Below are 20,053 nucleotides of genomic sequence, written 5' to 3'. Positions count from 1 at the left end.
TTACTGTTCCTTCCAGAGATTGTTTCTGAGTCTTTTTCTTCTTTTAGGTGGATCTGAAATGGAATTCGGTTCTTCAGGTCATTGAAAAGGTATCACAGGGATTATTTCGTTTTTCTTTGTGTATTTATGGGTATAGAAAAATTGACACCACAGTCACAGTCACACCCTGGAATGTGGTCAGGTGTCTGTGTTAGAGGACCTCCTCGTTATTGTACCTTCCCATCACTGGGGAAGACGTTGCTGCTTGCCTTTCTGGTTAGAAATATCGGGGATGGTTGAACAGGCTCTGGGAAATCCAGGGTTGTTTCTTAGCAGCTAACAAAGGCAGAGTGAAAAGTTTATTTTTTAAGCAGCCTACAATTTCTACTCTTGCCCTACTTACTTTTCCTTCTATATAAATGGACTGATTGGCTCCAGCTTTGGCTAGAACACATCAGGAATTTTGTTGGCCCAGCTTCCAGCCTTTGATGGCCGCTGGACTAAATAAGAAATTGGTGATGAGAATAATGAAAATAAATCAAGGACCATAAACAATTTCGAAAATTAATAGCTTCAGTAGTCTTTCCTAATGAAGGTACAAATGTAACAACACATTTCTACCCCTAGAAATGTTATGACTAGCTACCTAAATTTTTTTAAACAATTTTAGATTATTTTTTAAGTTTTATACAGATAACTCTTTAATTTACAAGTGTTTTCCTATCTTTAAAAAAATTTTTTTTTTAAAAATTCCACATAGGAAGGGAGAGGGAGAGAGAGAAACATCAGTGATGAGAGAGAATCATTGATTGGCTGCCTCCTGCATGCCCCCCACTGGGGATCAAGCCCGAAACGGGGGCATTTGCCCTTGACCGGAATTGAACCTGGGACCATTCAGCCCACAGGCTGATGCTCTATCCACTGAGCCAACCGACTAGGGCATTTCTCTCTTTTAAAATTATGGTACAGCTCTGACCATGTAGCTCAGTTAGTTAGAGCTTTCCTAATTGACCAAAGTTGCAGGTTTGATTCCTGGTCAGGGCACATACAAGAATCAACCAATGAATACATAAATAAATCGATGCCTCTCTCTCTCTTTCTCTCTTTCTCTCTCTCTCTCTTTCTCTCTCTCTCTCTCTCATATCAATAAAAAATAACTAAAAATAAAATGAAGTTACGTTATAACATAGTGAAATTTACCACTTGAACCGTGTCTCAGTGTGCCGTGCAGTAGTGTTGCGTGTACTCACATTATTGTGCAGCCATTTTCCAGGGTTTTTCATCTTGCAAAACAGAAGCTCTGCCAATTACACAGTGACGTCCCCTTTCCCCCAATAGTTTATTTTCACAAAAGAAAAACGGAAAGTTACCGTTTTTCAGTGAGAAATGTAACTTCCCAGGCACATCTTCGCATTAGCTTATCCAGTGCCTTCTCTCCCCATAGGCGGGCTGCGTGGAGAGCCACCCTGACGAGAGCTGCTTGACAGGTCTAGAGTCAGAGTAAGGGCCGAGACGCGGATGAGAGCGTGCACTCAGGCGGCGGAGGAAGGGCCTGCGTGCACCAGGCACGGGTGCTGGAGTCCGTCCTCCTGGCAGGGCTGGCCCCTCCGCAAGTGCTCGCAGACAGCTTCCCGTCTCCTTGAGCTGGTCTCCTCTCTGTCGCTGCGTTAAAGCAGTGAGAGGTTGAACTTCACACCTTGCTACCGAGACACATTTTATTCAGAAGATTATTTTCTGGATTCTGGAGGATTCTGTAAAATAGATTGGTTTATTTGGTACGCTGTATTAGGAAAGCCTATTTTGTAGCCGTCTAAACTCTAGTTTCCCTTGTTTTTTATGCAACCTCATACTTTGAGCAGAGCCCTAAAGTCACCCTCTTTAAAAACTACCTGAATTTTGTATCTAGAAAGAGACCTTAGATATTTTCTAGTTTAATCTTCGTGTTTCAAATTAGGAAATAGGTCCAGGTTGATTTAAGAGATTTGTCCAGCCCTAGCTGGTTTGGCTTCGTGGATAGAGCATTGACCTGTGGACTGAAGGGTCCTGGGTTCGATTCCGGTCAAGGGCACAGGCCTGGGTTGCGGACTCGATCCCCAGTAGGGGGTGTGCAGAAGCCAGCCAATCAATGATTCTTTCTCATCATTGATGTTTCTATCTATCTCTCCCTTTCCTGTCCTCCCTGAAATCAATAAAAAATATTAAAAAGAGAGAGAGAGTTTTGTCTAGAGCCCTAGTCCAGTGGTAGTTCAGTTGGTTGGAATGTCATCCTATCCCAAAAGGTTACAGGTTTGATTTCCCATCAGGACACACAAGTTGCTAGTTCGTTCCCTGGTCCAGGCCTGTATGGGAGACACTTGATCTCTCTCTCTCTCTCTCTCTCTCTCTCTCTCTCTCTCTCTCCCCTCCTTTCCCCACCACCACCCTTTTCCTTCCTCTCTCTCTAAAAATCAATGAAAACATATACTTAGGTGAGGATTTAAAAAGATTTGCCCAAAGTCATAAAGCCAGAATAGTGGTAAAGCTTGGGCTAAAAGAAAAGCTCTGGTTATCTGCAATTTTTTTTCATCTTTATTGAGAGTATCACAGATGTCCCCCCTTTACCTACAATTTTTTAAGTAAAAGGATAAGCAGTTTTTCAGGCACTACCCAATCCACACTTGGATTTTTTTTCTCCTTAGATTGCTTTGAAATGAACCAAGTTGCAAATTCCTTTCTTCTCAGCCCTTAAAGCAAAAGAAGCTCTGGGAACGTGGATCAGCTTTTGGGGGTGGATTTACACCTTTTTTCCTTGCTTCCCCACCCCATGAAAATAAACCAGATGATGTCAGATATCTGGCCCTGGTAACTATTTCAAAGAATTTGTGGAAATATTAAGTCCCATTACTCATATTGAAGTAATTTACCATTATTACATATTAATTGTTCTTTAATTTCGCAAAATTAATGAACAAAATTGAATACCTGTAGAGCATTTAAAAAAAGTGTCCTCCAAGTTGAGCCCTCTGTTGTTGAGCATGTCTGCAGTATTGATAGGTGTCAAAGAAGTTTAAGACAGTCTCTGCTCTCAAGGAACTGACAGTCCCATTGGAAACAAGACACACGCAGATGAAACAGTGTAAATAGTAATGCAGTCCAGTAAGTGCCTTAGACAGTCTGAGACAGATAGTGATGAGCATGGGCTGGAGAGGATGGGGGGTTCATGCAGCAGGCGGGATGGTGATGAGTGGGGAAGAGGGGGTACTCCTGGTGGGGAGATGGATGAGGAAAGCATGGAGTGCAGTGCGCAAGGCCGAGTGGGAGCAGGTGACCCAGCCTTGGACCTGAGGAGGAGGAGGGGCGTGGTGCCAGGCCACGTGACAAGGGGAGGCATATGGACTGGTACAGTACTCCGTTAGGCAGATACAGTTTTGATCCTGTCTCTAATCATTGCTCTAATTGTGATTTTTAGGCATGTTCTCGTTCAGATAAACATGCTTTAGTAATTTCTTGGCTGAAAGGAGATATCCTCGGAGAGAAGTTGGTAACCCTGGCGGATCGTCTTTGCAACCAGGACTTGGGATCTACAGTGACTTCTGAACCTTACTGCTCAGAGCGATGGGCTCTCTTAGGCTTGGTGTTATCCCAACATGTTAACAATGGTAGGCAACACGGCGGCTTTTGTCTCTCAGTAGGAATAATACCGTCACTTGGGTTTCATGCTCCTAAGTTTGCATATTACCGGTTGAGAATAACAAGACATACTTCATTAAAATATCTTAATTTTGTAAGTACCCTAAATGTTTGCTAATCCTTGTAGCATAACTTGGATGACATTTAATATCTTTATTATTTCTAAAGGGTTTTGAATTTAGCAAAGTTCTTCCTTCTAATTTTGTAGAGCATTGTTTTTAAATTTAATGTAAAGATGCTTTTCTTAAAAGTGTATTTTTATTGATTTCAGAGAGGAAGGGAGAGGGAGAGAGATAGAGACATCAATGATGAACGAGAATTATTGATTGGCTGCCTCCTGCACGCCCCACACTGGAGATCGAGCCCACAACCTGGGTATGTGCTCTGACCAGGAATCGAACCGTGACCTCCTGGCTCATAGGTCGACGCTCAACCACTGAGCAACCCGGCCGGGCTAGACCTGCTTTTTTACATAAGGGCTTTTCTATGTGAGAACAGATTGACTGGCTGATATGATTTTCTTTTGTCTAATACACTAGCACCTTTTTCTTTTTTTTAACGCATAGAAAGACTCAAGTGGAAGTTATTCAAAATTATACTGCTAATATTTTCTATTTGTGATTATTTTTCTCTAGATTACTTGATTGGAGAGGTATATGTTGAAAGAATTATTGTTAAACTTCATGAAACCTTATCCAACATAAAGAAATTGTCAGAAGCTGAAAATATTGACTCTTCGGTGTCTTTTACCTGTGATGTGGCCTATGACTATTTCAGCTCAGTGACAGGGTGCCTGCTGGTGCCGTCCTCGGAAGACCTGCTGCTCACTCTCTTTCAGTTGTGTGCTCAGAGCAGAGCACACGGGCGCCTGCCAGGTAACAGCCCACAGCTCACAGGTCCTGCTGGAAGCTCTGGCCCTGCCCTTCGCAGTGTCAGTGCCAGGCTTCGTTAACTGAGTCTTAATGTGTGTGACAGTTCAGACTCTTGAGTAAAGGGCTGCAAATCTTAAATACTTTCAGCCTTGAAACCATGTTAAAGATGTATAGAGACACGATGTCTACAGTTCTTACGTGATATCAAGGAAGTCCTTTTGCAAGGGGCCCTGGTTAGAATGTTAGCCCTTTGCTCAGGAGCTCTGGCAGTTTGCTTAATTTCTTCATGCCTCAGTTTCCACATTTATTAACATCTCTTTCTCTTAACACAATGTGGACCACTAGTTTTATCGCTAGCTTTACCCAGTGGCCAGATAAGTTTCTATTGAACAAGTACAAAAAACGTTTTACATAAATGTTAAAGGGACGCTTTGAAATTAAATACCCATTGCATTTTGAAGTTATTACATGTTCTTACAAGCAAATATCTTTTTAAAGTATGATACTTTGTGAAACACTGTTTAATATGAAAACACGAGAATTCTCATGATCCATCCGCAACGTTAATGGAAAATTTCAATCTTGATGTATGTCAAAATGAAATTTAGATTGTCTTTTTAAGGACTATATTCTGCCTTGTGTTAATTTAGACTTATTTATAAAAGGAATATTAAAAAATACTATTGATAGGGAGCCCTTCTCTCCCACCCTTCTTCAGTGCTAACTTCTCTGTTTGGAAAAGGTATACTATTTTTCACACCTTCTAAGGGACACCTTTCTTGTAAAGAATTTCAGAACAGAAAAAAGCTAACTTTAAAAATCGTACCATTTTTTTTTACCTCATGTGGCATGAGCTAGCTTTATTATTGCATATTTATGACACATTTTGTTTGACATTGAGTAGTAATTTTTGTTTTCTTTTTTAAATGGCACCTTAGAATTCTGAGATCTGCAGTGAGTTCTTTCAGATGTTTTGTAATGATCATAGTTACTCCGGTGGGATTACAAATTCCTGTTGACATTTTGTTTTAGACTTCCTTATCTGTAAACTGAAAAACACTTGGCTCTCTGGCGTGAACTTATTGGTCCACCACCCCGGCCGTCCAGGTCAGCAGAGTGCCTTCCTGCGCGCATCGGCTCTGTGGCTGAAGACCCAGGCGCAGTCTCCGTCCCTGGACCTTACGAGGTGACCATGTCTGTGCTCATTTGCACAGCAGCTCTTATTACTTGATCACTGTCCTGACCTCAGGCTCCATAACTAGTGTGGGTGCCTGTGAAAAATGACTTGTTACGTAAGAAATCGATAGGACTCCCGAGAGGATTTCCCACATGGGTCATCGTTTAAGCTCATGGAAGAGTGACTGTTGTGACAGACCCGCCCACTCCTGGCGGCTCCCGGGCCGGGTGCTGGTGCTGTCCTCTGTCTCACCGGGGCGCGTGTGACCACAGCCTCTCCTGGCTGGTCCCTGATGGTTCTCGCCTGGTGACCTGGCTGGTCTGGCAGCCACGGTTTCAAGGCGTTTGCATTGCAGTGTATTTCACAGCTCAACCTAAACCCACTTACACAAGTGGGAACGAAGCAGATGCACCCAGAGGCCTTGGGATTGAGGCAGGTATTTGTCTGGTCACCATGCTCTTTTTGTGGAACAAGGGAGCTGCGTTTCAGAAAGGTCGGATCTGAAGTAGGGCAGGTCCCCTGCATGCTGAGGTGCAAGTATCACTCAATTCAGTCATAAATGTGGGACTGCGTCCCCAGGTGGCCTGTGTGTGCTGGGAGGAGGGGCGTGGACAGGCCGCCTGCATGTGCTGTGCTGGTCGTTGAGTTCAGGTAAGCTGTTTCTGCCGTGGGCTTTCACCATGTGTCAGTCGGCATCCCTGCGCAGCTGAGTTCTCTGCGTGACTTTCAGCCTCCAGGGACTCCTGTCTGCTGTGGACGACTTGCTGAACAAGCTCTTGGAGAGCGAAGATCCTTCCCTCCTGGGCGTCTACATTGGGAGTGTGATGCCGGACCCCAGGGAGTGGGAGAAGATGAGACAGTCTCTGCCTAAGCAGGTGTGTTTTTTTTTTTTTCCTTTTTATTTTTTTTTATTGCTTAAAGTATTACAAAGGGTATTACATATGTATCCATTTTATCCCCCCGCCCTAGACAGTCCCCTAGCCTCCCCTATCCCCCAGTGTCTTATGTCCATTGGTTATGCTTATATGCATGCATACAAGTCCTTTAGTTGATCTCTTGCCCCCCTACCTCCTGCCCCCCAACCCTCCCCGGCCTTCCCGCTGCAGTTTGTTTGAGGCTGGAGAGCATTCATCGTTCTGAGGTTTGGATTTCATCGAGGTTCAATGTATTAATTTCTGGCGAAGAAAAGCAAGTGAGTGAGATGAGTAGCTCACTTGGCTCTTATGCCTCTGAGTGCTCTGTATCGTATGTGATGTCTGTAGGGTCTGCAGAAACATGCATATGAGAGGCTCCTGTAGCAGAAACCAAAGCTTAGGCTTCTGTGGTGGTGCTAATAACTTTATTTTTGAAGTTATTTTAATGACGATTTGAATATTCTGATAACTGTATTTTTGTTTCCTGTCTTAGTTGTATACTTGGTGGTAAATAGAATATGTAATGACTTTGTGTATAATTTATATTTTTACAGTGGTTGCATAGACCTCTTTTAGAAGGACGACTGAGCTTGAATTATGAGTGTTTCAAAGCAGATTTTAAAGAACACGATACAGAGAAACTTCCTAGCCATTTGTGTACTTCGGCATTATTGAGCAAAATGATATTAGTTGCGCTGAAAAAGGAAATAGTCCTAGAAAATAATGAGCTTGAGAAAATAAGTAAGTATATGTGAGCATAAATACGAAGTTTGAAATACTTCAGATTATACTGCGATTTAAATCCATAAAGAATCAAGAATCTTCAGCCCCTAATTAACTCTTTTAGTAATGAGAAATGTGAGGTCAGTTAAGTGATGAATGTTAAGTTGCAAGTTGGGTGGAAACATGAAATCGTGGCTCTCAACGCGTCGGGTGTTGAGCGGAATTTGGTGTCAGCACACTTTTCGAGCCAGCAGGACAGAGCATCCGCGGACCCTGCGTCCTGCGGCCGTGAGGACATGCTGGCGAGTCTGGTGGCTCACGAGGGCCCTGACTCTGACGTGGTGTGTGGACTGCTGTCCCGCTCCGTCGGGCTGAAGTCCTTTTCCTGGCAGGTGGGCTCCCAGGGTGTAGAATCGCAGGTCCCTGGGACCTGGACAGGGTGGCGCTGGAAGTGGAGGGCCTTTCCAGTTCCTGTGTCGGCTCGTGGGCAAGCCCTCAGCCGGGACCTCGCTGGGCGGAGGCTGTGCCTGAGGGGGCAGCAGAGCACTGGCTGGCCAGCCCCACGTGCTGTGAAGGGCAAGGAGATGAGCACACAGGACATTGCTCAGAGCAGAACTGGAAAGTAGAGCATCATTTTTGTGATCACTTATTTTTGTTAACTGTGTCACTAATTCCAAACTGACAACATCATGTATTCAATCTTCTCATCAATCCTATCAGTTAGATGTGACTGCTTTTCTTATCTTTTTTTCCTAATTTTTAAAAATACATTTTTATTGATTTTAGAAAGGAAGGGAGAGAGAGAGAGAGAGAGAGAGAGAGAGAGAGAGAGATCGAGATCGATCAATGATGAGAGAGAATCATTGATTGGCTGACTCCTGCATGCCCCCTACTGGGGGTTGAGCCCATAGCCCGGGCATGTGCCCTGACCAGAAATAGAACTGTGACCTCCTGGTTCATAGGCCGATGCTCAACCACTGAGCCATGCCGGCCGGGCTGTTTTTCTTATCTTCATTTGCTGAGAATTACTTAGCTTGAAAAGGAGAGGATTAGATTTTTAGCCAGGTCTCTAGCCTTCTGACTTCAAAATCCAAATCATACATGGATTTATAAAAGAGAGTTGTGACTAAATGTATATTAAAAACCTACGACACGCCAGGTTTTGTGAAAGATACTCTCTCAACAGTCCCGTGAGGGAGGTTGTATTTTCCTAGTTGATAACTTTGTGGACAGCCCATTGGAAGACAGCCCCATCAGTCGCCGAAGCCCCGCCCCCTGCTGCATCCTGCTGCCCGTTCGTAACACACTGGCCGGAATGTCTCCCTTAGGCCGTGGGTCCCTTAGTTGTTCGTCTGGTAACGAAGGTTTCTGTCACATTTCTAACTGCCCACAAAGGGATGGAGTAAGATTTGGGAGAGGAGTGGTACATTGTGTCAAACACATGTTCTCAGTGCTCATCATCTTGAAAACCTCAAAGCAGATTTGAATCAGTTCACAGATCGTCTGAGACGAGTGGACATAAACCAGTGTTAGGAAATGGGGCCGGGGAGTGACAGGACGGGAGTGGTGGGCAGAGCGCATCTGTGACCTGCACCCCTTCTCAGCCGCAGAGCTGCTCTACTCGCTGCAGTGGTGTGAGGAGCTGGACAACCCGCCTGCTTTCCTCACCGGATTTTGTGAAATGCTGGAAAAAATGAATATTACATACGATAACTTATGTGGACTTGGTAATACGTCTGGCCTTTTGCACCTGCTGTTTAACAGGTAAAAATCACTTTCTAGTTCCATTTTTTTAAATGACCATTTTACTACTTTATGGCTTGTTTCTAAAAAATTAAGCCCTCTTCATACTAATTTTTCATTCAGAGGTTGATCTAAATTAATCCGAATTTTTAATGATAAAAACTTATGGATACGAGGTACTGTCTATTTTTATGGGGAGATATTTGAGCTTTGCTGGTGGTATTATTGTATGAACATGTTCAAGGGGCAGGTGATGGAGGAACAGCCTGTGGGTGTGGCTTCAGCTTGCCTCTGCCCCTTCTCCGCTGCTGGGATTCCAAGTGCCTGTGTGCTGCGTGTTCTTGCAGTTGCCTCTTTTTTTAAAAAAAATATTTTTTAAAAAAAATATATTTTATTGATTTTTTACAGAGAGGAAGGGAGAGAGATAGAGAGTTAGAAACATCGATGAGAGAGAAACATCAATCAGCCGCCTCCTGCACACCTCCTACTGGGGATGTGCCCGCAACCCAGGTACATGCCCTTGACCGGAATCGAACCTGGGACCTTTCAGTCCGCAGGCCAATGCTCTATCCACTGAGCCAAACCGGTTTCGGCTGCAGTTGCCTCTTGATGGTAGAATCATAAGCCCTCCCCGGGATGAGGAGTAGGGTGGAAACCAGTCGTCGCAGCGGTCGCGGCCGTCAGATGTCTAGTGGTTGAAATTGCTGGGCTGACCGCTGGTCAGGGCTTCCTCTGCCGTCCCACTGCACGCACTGCCCCCTCGGCGCTCGCCTCCGCAGCCCCTCAGTCCGCAGCCTCCGTGTCCCGGGAGGTGCCCTTTCCCCGGTGCAGGCTGCTGTGTGAGGTCGTCCCTGTGGGGACGCGGGCTGAGGGCTGCCCTGTGCTGGGAAGCTCTGTCAGGAGCCTCGGCGCCCCATCCTTCCAGCCCCGCAGCCGTTCAGGGGCAGGCCTCTGCGGAGCTGACGCCCTCGTGAGGGGATTTCCTTCGGTAACAGAAACCCAGGATTGATTTAATTCTGTAACAGTGTTTAAAAATCTTACGTGCACTTTCTAAATAGGTTTTATTTCCTCCTTTTTTAGATCCATGGAACATGGCACCCTGTGGTCTCTTATTATTGCTAAATTGGTCCTTTCCGGAAGTGTGTCACCTGATGACGTGAAGCAGCATTACAGGAGGAAAGAAGGGTAGACTCGCTTAGTGTTTCCTTTGTAATGTGTTGTTGGGCCACCTCGCTCCCTCCAGCTAGCAGAGTCGGAGGAGTAGGGAAATGTGGTCCAGGGGATGAAGAAATTAAGTTAAAGGAAATGAGCATTAAAGACAAAACAGTTTCAGCTGTTTTCAGTTGGGAACACTCTTTTTTATCATCAATTTTAACTTTGTAACACTTTGTTGTGGAATTTCATGCTTGTTTTACACAAGTAGCATTTCATAAACTTGTTCTCTTTCCCCCAAAATCTCGGTTAGATGTCTTTCCTTTTTCCGTCTCTTGCATCCTTTTCCATTACATCATTTGCTCTATGAAAATTTCCTTACTCTTCTCTGCATCGGGGTCACCCTATGGAAGCATATTCTAGAAATGCAGTAAGTACGTTCCTAAGACAAAGAGCTAAGCTGTGGTTGGAGATACGAGAGGTGTAGCTCGAGCTAGAGAAAGAGGCCGGGCACCCAGGAGGCACTCGGCTGAGGCTCTCCAAGGGCTTGGAATTGACTGACTTCCGAGAAGTCGTCAGGGGTGACGTGCATGTGTTCTGGCACGGCAGAATTGTGAACCGAATGTCAGTGTTTTACATCTTATTTAAAATTGTTAAAACTTAGTACTTTGATGTAATGATAGATTTATTATTTTGAGATAATTAAAGATTCACATGCAAATTATAAGAACTAATACAAAGAGATTCCATAGTTCAGTTTCCCCCATTGGCACCATTTTGCGTAACTTTAGTGCAATTTCACAACTAAGAAAATGGCATGGATGCGATCTGTCCACCAGGTTACATGTTGTCATTTGCTTCCGTGTGTTCTGTGTAGATCACATGTGTGAGCACCAGCCACCGAAGTCTCAAGATGAGATATAGGACAGTGTTGATCATAAGGGCCCTTGTGATCCTTTCAGAGCCCCAGCCACCTCCCTGCATCCCACCTCCTCATCCCTCCACCAGTCCTCTGTCCTCCCTCTCTAACTGCATCACTTAGGACTGTGATGTCAGTGAATGCAGTTTATGATCTTTTGATATTGGTTGTTTTATCCAGCATAATTTAAATTTTTTTCTGATTATAAAAGTGTAGGGCAGTGGTTCCCAAACTTATTTGGCCTACCGCCCCCTTTCCAGAAAAAATATTACTCAGCGCCCCCTGGAAATTAATTTTTTTAAAATTTTAATAGCTATTAAACAGAAAGATATATGTATTAATGTTTCTACCTTTTTCGTAAAATATAGTAAAGAAAGGTGTAAATTAGAAACATTGAAGTTTGAAATTATGAAACTATTTATTGAACTCAGAATAGGTAATACAAAAAAAGTTAAAACAGATGCACCTGTGGCCATCACCGCCCCCCTGGATCGCTGCAGCGCCCACCAGGGGGCGGTAGCGCCCACTTTGGGAATCACTGGTGTAGGGAATTAACTAACAAACTATTAGAACTAATTAGTACTGACATGCATTCTTAAGTGCATAGTTTGGTTGCATTGCATATACCCTGTATTCACACTCCAGAATTAAATATTTTTTAAAAAACAGAACTTCTGTATGACAAAAATACAGCAAAATTAAAGGCCAAGTGACAAAATGGGAGAAAACATTTGCAAATTAATAAAGAATTAATGTTCATATTATGTAATAGTTTCTATTAATTAGTAAAATAATCCAAATTGAAAAATATGTCAAGGACTTGAGCAGGTAATTCACAGGTGAAATGTAAAGTATAAAGGATTTGCCTCGTTAGTAATGATGGAGGTACAGATTAAGAGAAGCATATTTTATCGACCATATTGCCAGGAATTTAAAAGATTCATTGAGTGCACAGCAAAACACTCCTGTGTGCATTTCTGGTGAAAGTATAATGGATTATGTGTGTGTGTGTTTGTTGGGAAGCAATTTGAAATGACCAGAGTACAATACAGTCAGATCTTTTGATCTTCTAATCCCATTTCCAGGAATCTCGCCAGAACAGGTGTGTGCACGTGTGCTCAGAACATCTGCTACAGCGTTATTTAAATGAGAGCAAAAGTGTGGGGAGTAAAACCTAAGTGTCCACTAACAGAGAAGTAGTTAGATGGTGATACATCCATAGCGTGGAATATTTTTGTTTCTAATTTTTAAAGTTGTGTTGTTTTAAAAAAGAACAGTTTGTACCTCTCTGTTCTGATAGAAAAATCTACAGAGTATATAAGTGACAGATAACAACTTACATACTTTGTATTCAAGTATGAAAGTGGCAAATAAGAAAATAGTATGTTTAGTGTGACCTCATTGTATAAATGAGCCCAGCTCTGCGCACGTATGCGGTAAGCTTACCCATGCACCGTGTGTGCAGTTCAGAGCAGCCACACATGGGGGGAGGGGAGCATGCTCGTTCTAAAAATTAGAAACACGTTAAAGGAGAGAGAAGCAGCATGTTGCAGTTGTGTGCATTCTCATGTCTCTCTCCGGAGTTTCCTTCTTTTAATGTAGTTATTTTATACAGTAGAATTACTAGCGCATTTGAGTAGTCTGAGTCAGGCATTTCTGAAATAGCTCATATTAGGGCAAATATAATTCCCACCTTTTCTGTAAACAGGTTTTTCCCCCTAACAGAAGGCAAGATGCACACCATCCAAAGCCTCTGTCCGTTTCTGCCCGAAGACGACAAGAAAGAATTCATTGCCCAGTGTGTGCCTGCCCTTCCGGCCTGGGCCGAGGAAGACCTTTGCAGTACGAATGGTTAGTTTCCTGATGGTACATATTCTGTTGTTTTAGTTATTGCTTGAGTTGAAGTAAGTGTCTCTTCATATCTGAACCCAAATCTAGCAGAGACAAATCCTAGCTGATTTATTCCTAGTTGATACTTTTGCTACATAACAAGTTGATGGGCAGTCGGGTCAGTGTCTTTGGAGAGAGTCTGTTACAGTGTGTAGGACAGAAAGCTACAGTCTCCAGGGAAGACCTGCAACCACAGACCCTCTGGTTGCCTGTAGCTCTTCAAGCTGTGCCTTGTCTCCAAGTCAGCCAGGGAGTGAGCCCATGAAGGCAAAAGAGGGAATAGCTTTTGTTGTCTTTTATTTTTTTTAAGTTCTTTTTTTCAAAATATGTGTTTATTGATTTCAGAGAGGGAAGGAGAGGGAGAGAGAGAGAGAGAGAAACATCAGTGATGAGAGAGTCATTGATTGACTGCCTTCAGCACCAGGGATTGAGCCCGCAACCCGGGCTTGTGACCTGACTAGGAATTGAACCACAATCTCCTGGTTTATAGGTGAAGGCCCAACCATTGAGCAACACTGTCTGGGCAGCTCTTAAAAGTCCTGATGAATCTATAAAAGGAGACTTTTTAATGGTTATTGGGAAATAGAGAAAGGTTTTAAACTACTTTGGACACTTTGCCATTTGTTTATTAACTTAATAAACCCTGTTGAACACTGGCCATGTGTTGAGAAGATAGACATAAAATTACACCATGTGAAAACCGGCATAATCCTTGTGTGGAAGTGGCAGAAAAGGGTTTTCCACTCTGAGTGCCAGTGGTGACCTCACAGAGGAATCACCACCTGAGTGTGGAAGGGTCGTCGCTATATGGCCCCAGTGTGGGAAGGGCTCTCCAGGTTCACAGGAACAGGACGAGAGCGGGTAGTTGAGTTTAGCTGGCGTGTCAGGTGGAAGGTTGGGGTGCGCAGGATGGTGGGTTCCATGCAGGGGAAGGAGCAGATACTGAGCCTGGTGTGTGGGTGGAGCTTGGACTTGAAGCTGCAGGAGCTGTTGGCCCACATCTGGGAGGAGAGAGCACATTCCCTTAGAAAGCAAATTGACAGCTGTGGGAAGGGCGGGCGTGAGAGGGGAGGTGGGGGAAGAAACGATGGGAACTGCTAGGATCGTCTTAACGAGAAGCAGAGCTTCAGTCAAGGCCGAGGTGGAAGAGGATGTGGACATGAAAGAGATGTAGGACACAGAATTGAAGGGCTGCCTACGGGGGAGGCAGAAGCACCAATAGCCCTTGTGGGAAGCCCCATAGGACACCCGAGGGTTAGGGTGGGGCGGAGTGTACAGGGAGCCAGTGCCACGTTCTGAGCATGTGAGATGGAGGTGCCTGTGGAATGAGGATTCATGGAGATTTCAGGGAGCAGCAGGCTGTCGACTGGGCAGGGCTGCTGCTGTGGGGTCCACGCCGTGCAGGTGGCCTCAGATCCATCAAGGAGGGGGGCCTGTCAGACACAGAGTCAAGGGGGTGTGCGTGAAGGGAGACGTGAGACTCAGGACTGAAGATAAAGAGAAGCCACGGAGGACTTGTAGGAAGCGCCCAGCACCTGTGTTAAAGCCACAGAAGGCCGCATAGAACTGGGGCCTGAGTGTCCGCTGGCATCGGCGTTGGAGGTACTTGTGCTGAGAAGGTGGGCGGACAGCCTGTTCTAGGTGTTTGGCGAAAGGGTGGTAGGAAGAAGGTGGGAGCTGGAGAGGAATACAAGGTCACACGTGGGAGGAGAAGGGGCAGAAAGTTGAGACAAAATCATTGCTGGAAATTCCCACTGAGCAGGTGAGGAAAGGCGAGAGGGCGGGACCTCAACACACGTCAGAGGGTGTCAGCCTTGTAGGCGCCGTGTGGGGTGAGTGTGGAGGGGAACTCCCGTGTGCCTGACTGACGGGCCTCAGGCCTCTCCAGGCCGGGCCATGTAACGCGTGGCAGCTACATTGTAGGTTTCCTGAAGGGCAGTGAACGTGTGAAATAATGGAAGAGGTGCCTATCAATAAACACTGGAGCAGCGGTTCTCAGCCTCGGCTGCACGTTAGAGCCACCCGGGAATCTTCCTAAAATCCTGATTTCTGGGCCTCGTCCTCCGGAAATTCTGTTTCCTCGTTACTAATGTTGTGGCCTCACCCCATCACAAAGAAACAGAATTCCCGGAGGATGAGGCCCAGAAATCAGGATTTTAAAAAGATTCCCGGGTGGTTCTAATGTGCAGCCGAGGTTGAGAACCACTGCACTAGAGGCATTGCCCTAATGGCACCTGGAGCAGCTGCTGCCAGAGAGAACCTGTGGCAATGGGCTTCCTGCTGTGTGCACGTGGGGTTCGCTGTGGGGTTGGGATTTGCAGATCTGGAGGGGGAAGCAGTTGACCCGACCTGTAGAGAGGAGTTCCCAGTGGGAGCAGGTGATTTCCCCAGCACAGGGGTACCGAGGACGTGCTGCACGGACGGCAGAGAGGAGCAGGGCAGGGACTGCGGCGTGTCCTGGACAGAAGGGGCTCGGCCTGCAGAGGCCGGACGGGGGACAGCGGAGGAGGACAGATGTGTTGATATTTGACAGCCAGTTTTGTTCTTTCAGCCAAACGGATGAGACAGAATTAGCTGACAAAGACTTCTAGTTCTTAGAAAATCAGTGATTTCTGTTTATACAGGGTGGTTATACAGGGCTGTGCAGAAGTAGGTTTTCAGTTGTGAGTACGCTAAACAGAGTTTATTCTTGTGTTATTTCATTCATTGTTATTTTCCATACGAACAATGTAAACCTCCTTTTGTTCACCTTGTACCTTAAGTCTCTTCTATTTTGCCAGGAAGATTAAAAAAAAAAAAAAGCTCTGCCTTTAAAGGAAGAGGAGATGCATTCACAGTCGACCCTTGAAATGCATGGTTGGAGCGGCTGGTCCCCTCGTACACGCTTTTTTCAATAAGCGTGCAGCTCCCTGCGTGGCCTGGGCGTTTGCGACCTGTAGTGGGAACCTGGGTGCAGAGGCAGCAGTGCGCGTTCCCGATGGGTTTATACAGGGGCCTGAGCACCCAAGGATTTAGGGTCCATGGGGTGGGGGCGTGGAGCAAGTTGGGGGGGGAGTCGAAAGTTACATGCAGATTTTCAACTGCATAGGGGTTGGTGCCTCTAACACCTTCCCTGTCCAAGAAAGTTTTGATCCAGCTCAAAGTAGTCTTTATGATAGTAGCAACAGCACTTACATTTTGTTAATATTCATTTTGAATTTCCCTTTAGGAGGTTTTGGACATCTTGCCATTTTAAATTCTTGTCTGCAAACCAGAAGCATAGATGACGGAGAGCTATTCCATGGCATACTGAACATTCTGATGTGCTGGAAGAAAGACCACGAGGACATTTTTCTTTTCAGTTGGTGGGTGATTCTTTATACTGTTTTCCTCCGTATGTACAGTCTGGACCCAGGATGTGTGTTTTATAGTCACAGCTGTGCAGAGTGACAGGTGGTGGACGTTTCAGTCGCTCTTCCGTCGTGTGTGAGGTGAAGGGAATGTCGTCTGTAAGGCTCTTTAATGCTTTGTGTTCTGCTCTGCTTTTGTCCTCGTCACAGTGACCTGTCAGGAGTGAGCCCAGAGGTCCTGGGAGTGAACGTGGAGATCGTGCGGTTCCTCTCCCTGTTCCTGAGGTGCTGCTCCTCCCCTCTGGCCGAGAAGGAGTGGGACTTCATCCTGTGCTCCATGCTGGCCTGGCTGGAGGTAAGCGCACGGGTGTCTCGTGCCCTCGTCCGAGTCTTCGTGCCGATCTACAGAGCCGCTCGGCCGCCCAGTCGTGTCGTTTACGTAATGATGGTGACCAGCGCCTCTGGGGACGAACTCCTCGCCGCCTCCCATTTCACGGGACAGTACGAGGACAGGTTCCTTATCCTTCCGTGACCCTCTCCCAACCGCTAGTGAGCTGGTCTTCCCCATTCACTCATTTTAATGTAGTATCTGCTGCACAGCCCTTTCTGGTGTTATCTTTCCACGACAAGATTTTTGGGCTTTTGGTTCTAATTAAATTATTCTTCAAACACACTGTCAGTATTGCCAGAGTAACTGATGCCTCCGAGGTCAGTTGACCCAGGGGATCGGCGTCTTTCTGCGACCCAGAGCGGCCTGGTGCGCCGTCATCGTGGGCGCCAGCGTGCAGGGGGTCAGGGTGGACCTGGTCGGGGTGTCTGCCTTGCCCGCTGTTGGCCTGGGGGTGTAAGCGTGACCTAGTTGAGCCTCGGTGTCCTTATTTTAACATAATTTAAAAATGCCCAATTAGCAGGGCTCCTGAGAATATTATAAATGTGTCTTTAATGTGTTCCACTTGCTAAATGGTCATTGATGCTACTTTGTTTTGTAGTTTTAGAAATAAAAAAGAAATTTTAGAATAAATGGGTTGATTCTAATTTCTAGTATTTAATTTTGAAAAATTATTTGATGTGAACTCTAGAAATGCTCCCTGAGAACTGAAAGGGCCTTCGCTGTATGGCCTTATTTTCGGGTGTTCCGGTAGAGGTCTGCTTACCGACTTCATTTCTGTTTCGCAGACGACGCGTGAGAACTACGCGCTGCGCTCTGTGCCGCTGGTGCAGCTGCTGGCCTGTGTCAGCTGTGCTCTGGCCTGTGAGCTCAGCGCTTTCTTCGATTCCACAACGCGGGACCCTGCTGGCCATCTTCCTGCAAACCTAGTCAGTGAATGGAAAGAATTTTTTTCCCAAGGCATCCACAACTTGCTTTTACCTCTCTTGGTGACAGTTACAGGCAAGTAAAAAGGCGTAATCATGAGGTTCATTAAGAACGACTTGTCAGAAAATCCACAACAGCTTCTCTGGGTGTTTCAGTCAAAGCGTCCAGCAGACGAGGAGACAAGAGCCAGAGAATCGGGGCCTCTCCGAGCGCCAGGTGCTCAGTCACGATGAGAATTGAAATGGCTTCGGAGGCCACTGCAGAGTGAAAGGATAGGAGTCAGATACACACAGATTTATAGCTCAGACCTGTCTTAGCGAGAATAGAAGTCGCCGGACAGTTGAGATCACTAAATGTTGTACATATTCAGTTCGTGTTTCTAGAGTTATAGTTGGTTTAATGTGAAGTTTTAATATAGTTTTCTTAATTGATTTTAAAGAGAGTGATAGAAACATTGATGAGAGAGAAATACTGATTAGCTGTCTCCTGCCTCTTGGGGATCGAACCCACAACCGGGCACGTGCCCTGACTGGGAATCTAACCAGTGACCTCTTGGTGCCTGGGACACAGCTCAACCCACTGAGCGACACCGGCCGGGCTCTGGTTTTCCAGGAGCATTTTCTGTAGTAACACTGTCATCTGTGAAGCAGCCGAGCTGTGCTTCCCGTTTTGTTTTGGGAAGTGCATGTGTGTTGTGTTTTGTTTTGTCATCAGGAGAAAGCAGAGATACGTCTGAAACAGCCTTTCAGAACGCCATGCTGAAACCCATGTGCGAGGCGTTAACGTACATCCCAAAGGATCAGCTTTTGAGTCACAAGCTCCCTGCCAGACTGATCGCCGGCCAGAAAACAAACCTGCCGGAGCATCTCCAGACTCTGCTGAACACACTGGCCCCGTTACTCCTCTTCGGAGCGCGGCCCGTGCAGATTGCTGTCTACCAGATGCTGTACAAGTAAGTCTGACTAGATGTCATGGCGCTCTAAAATAATAGAATATATTCCGTTTTAACGCTTTTAAAGTCACTTACGGTTACAAGAACAACAGAAAAACAAAGTAAACTTGACTGTGCGTTTGTTATGACAAGGGATGCCAGGGTTTTGATCTCGCTGTGTTCTCCATGCAGAGTTTACATTTAGATCATCCTGGCCATAGGTAGTTATTTCAGGAAATATTTAAAAAATATAGTCATTACAAAATAAGTATTGGTCTTTCTGCTCTTAAACATGATTTTTGACAACAAACAATTTAAACTAATGTTCTGATTTCCAGGTTGATGCCAGAATTACCACAATATGATCAGGATAATCTAAAGTCATACGGAGATGAAGAGGAGGAACCAGCCTTGTAAGGTTTTTAATGATGTGTTTGTTACAGCGTCATAACCGGTCTCACTGAGCGAGACTCTCAGTGTGGAGCGTGTGTTGGTTCAGCAGGTCTTCACAGCCAGCTGTGAGATGTAAATGAAATCTAGAGTTCACCCAGAAAGATGGCTTCTCTCTCATCTTAATTGCTCCTTAACCATATTTTAGTTTGCTGCTATTTAGTAAAATTTCTTATGGCCACATCGTAGCTTTTGTGGCCAAATGTCCCTTGAGCACCCATTTAGTGCAAAGTATTGATTAAATGCTGAGGGGAGGATACAGTGTTGAGTAAATGTTCTTTTGTTTTTTATTATATTTTTATTGATCTCAGAGAGGAGGGGAGAGGGAGAAAGAGATAGAAACATCAATGATGAGAGGGAATTATGGAGCGGCTGCCTCCCGCACGCCCCCTTCTGGGGATCGAGCCCACAACCTGGGCCTGTGCCCTTCACTGGAATCGAACCCGGGACCTTTCAGTTCGCAGGCCAACACTCTGTCCGCTGAACCAAACTAGCCAGGGTTAACTGTTCCTTTTCATAAGCAGCTTGCCCTCGCTGACTGTTACAGTGTGACCTGTACAAGTGGCCAGTGTGTGACGGGTGCTGAGAAAAGGACAGGGAGCCTGTGGGGGGCCACCCTGCTGGCACCAGGAAGGGACACTTCCTCGTGCGGAAGAGACGTTTGTCTGGCCCTTCAGGTCAGGCAGCGAGCCGCCGGCCGGAGACCACGCACCGAGCGGGCGGCACGAGCCGTCAGGCCGTGCTGGGGATGGCGAGTCGTCGCCCCTCGACACACGTTCTTACTGCGTAGCTTCTTCCACTCAGGGAAGGCAGGGACTTTTGTCTCTTGTTCTCAGTCATGTTCGTCGCATCCAGAATGGTTCCTGGCCTAAAGCAGACTCGAGTGAAGCTCCTTTGTTGAAGGAAAGAATACATGAACGAGTGTGTGGAGTCGCGGGGAGGAGGGGCAGTGGAAGACGAAGCTGGAAGGGAGCTTACAAATGACACTTT

The 20,053-nt window shown here is 45.7% G+C and overlaps 1 protein-coding gene across 2 annotated transcripts in view; it reads left to right on the top strand.

Moving 5' to 3' along the window:
* Nucleotides 1–20,053, top strand: part of LTN1 (listerin E3 ubiquitin protein ligase 1) — a 53,032-nt gene that overhangs the window by 18,512 nt on the left and 14,467 nt on the right. For both annotated transcript variants that reach the window (XR_009451721.1, XM_059686268.1), the window contains exons 11-24: nucleotides 48–89; nucleotides 3,428–3,617; nucleotides 4,284–4,523; nucleotides 5,553–5,706; nucleotides 6,428–6,572; nucleotides 7,166–7,352; nucleotides 8,939–9,098; nucleotides 10,158–10,262; nucleotides 12,857–12,999; nucleotides 16,247–16,382; nucleotides 16,578–16,722; nucleotides 17,544–17,757; nucleotides 18,397–18,634; nucleotides 18,952–19,026. Coding sequence is in view for 1 of the 2 variants with exons in the window: in XM_059686268.1 (XP_059542251.1) it covers nucleotides 48–89; nucleotides 3,428–3,617; nucleotides 4,284–4,523; nucleotides 5,553–5,706; nucleotides 6,428–6,572; nucleotides 7,166–7,352; nucleotides 8,939–9,098; nucleotides 10,158–10,262; nucleotides 12,857–12,999; nucleotides 16,247–16,382; nucleotides 16,578–16,722; nucleotides 17,544–17,757; nucleotides 18,397–18,634; nucleotides 18,952–19,026 (2,174 nt within the window). In the remaining variant the exon portion in view is untranslated. The remainder of the gene's footprint in view (nucleotides 1–47; nucleotides 90–3,427; nucleotides 3,618–4,283; nucleotides 4,524–5,552; nucleotides 5,707–6,427; nucleotides 6,573–7,165; nucleotides 7,353–8,938; nucleotides 9,099–10,157; nucleotides 10,263–12,856; nucleotides 13,000–16,246; nucleotides 16,383–16,577; nucleotides 16,723–17,543; nucleotides 17,758–18,396; nucleotides 18,635–18,951; nucleotides 19,027–20,053) is intronic.

This window comes from Myotis daubentonii, chromosome 3 (genome assembly GCF_963259705.1).
Source record: "Myotis daubentonii chromosome 3, mMyoDau2.1, whole genome shotgun sequence".
Classification (NCBI taxonomy): domain Eukaryota; kingdom Metazoa; phylum Chordata; class Mammalia; order Chiroptera; family Vespertilionidae; genus Myotis; species Myotis daubentonii.
Note: the sequence above shows the minus strand (reverse complement) of the source record. Positions and strands in the feature narration are given on the sequence as shown.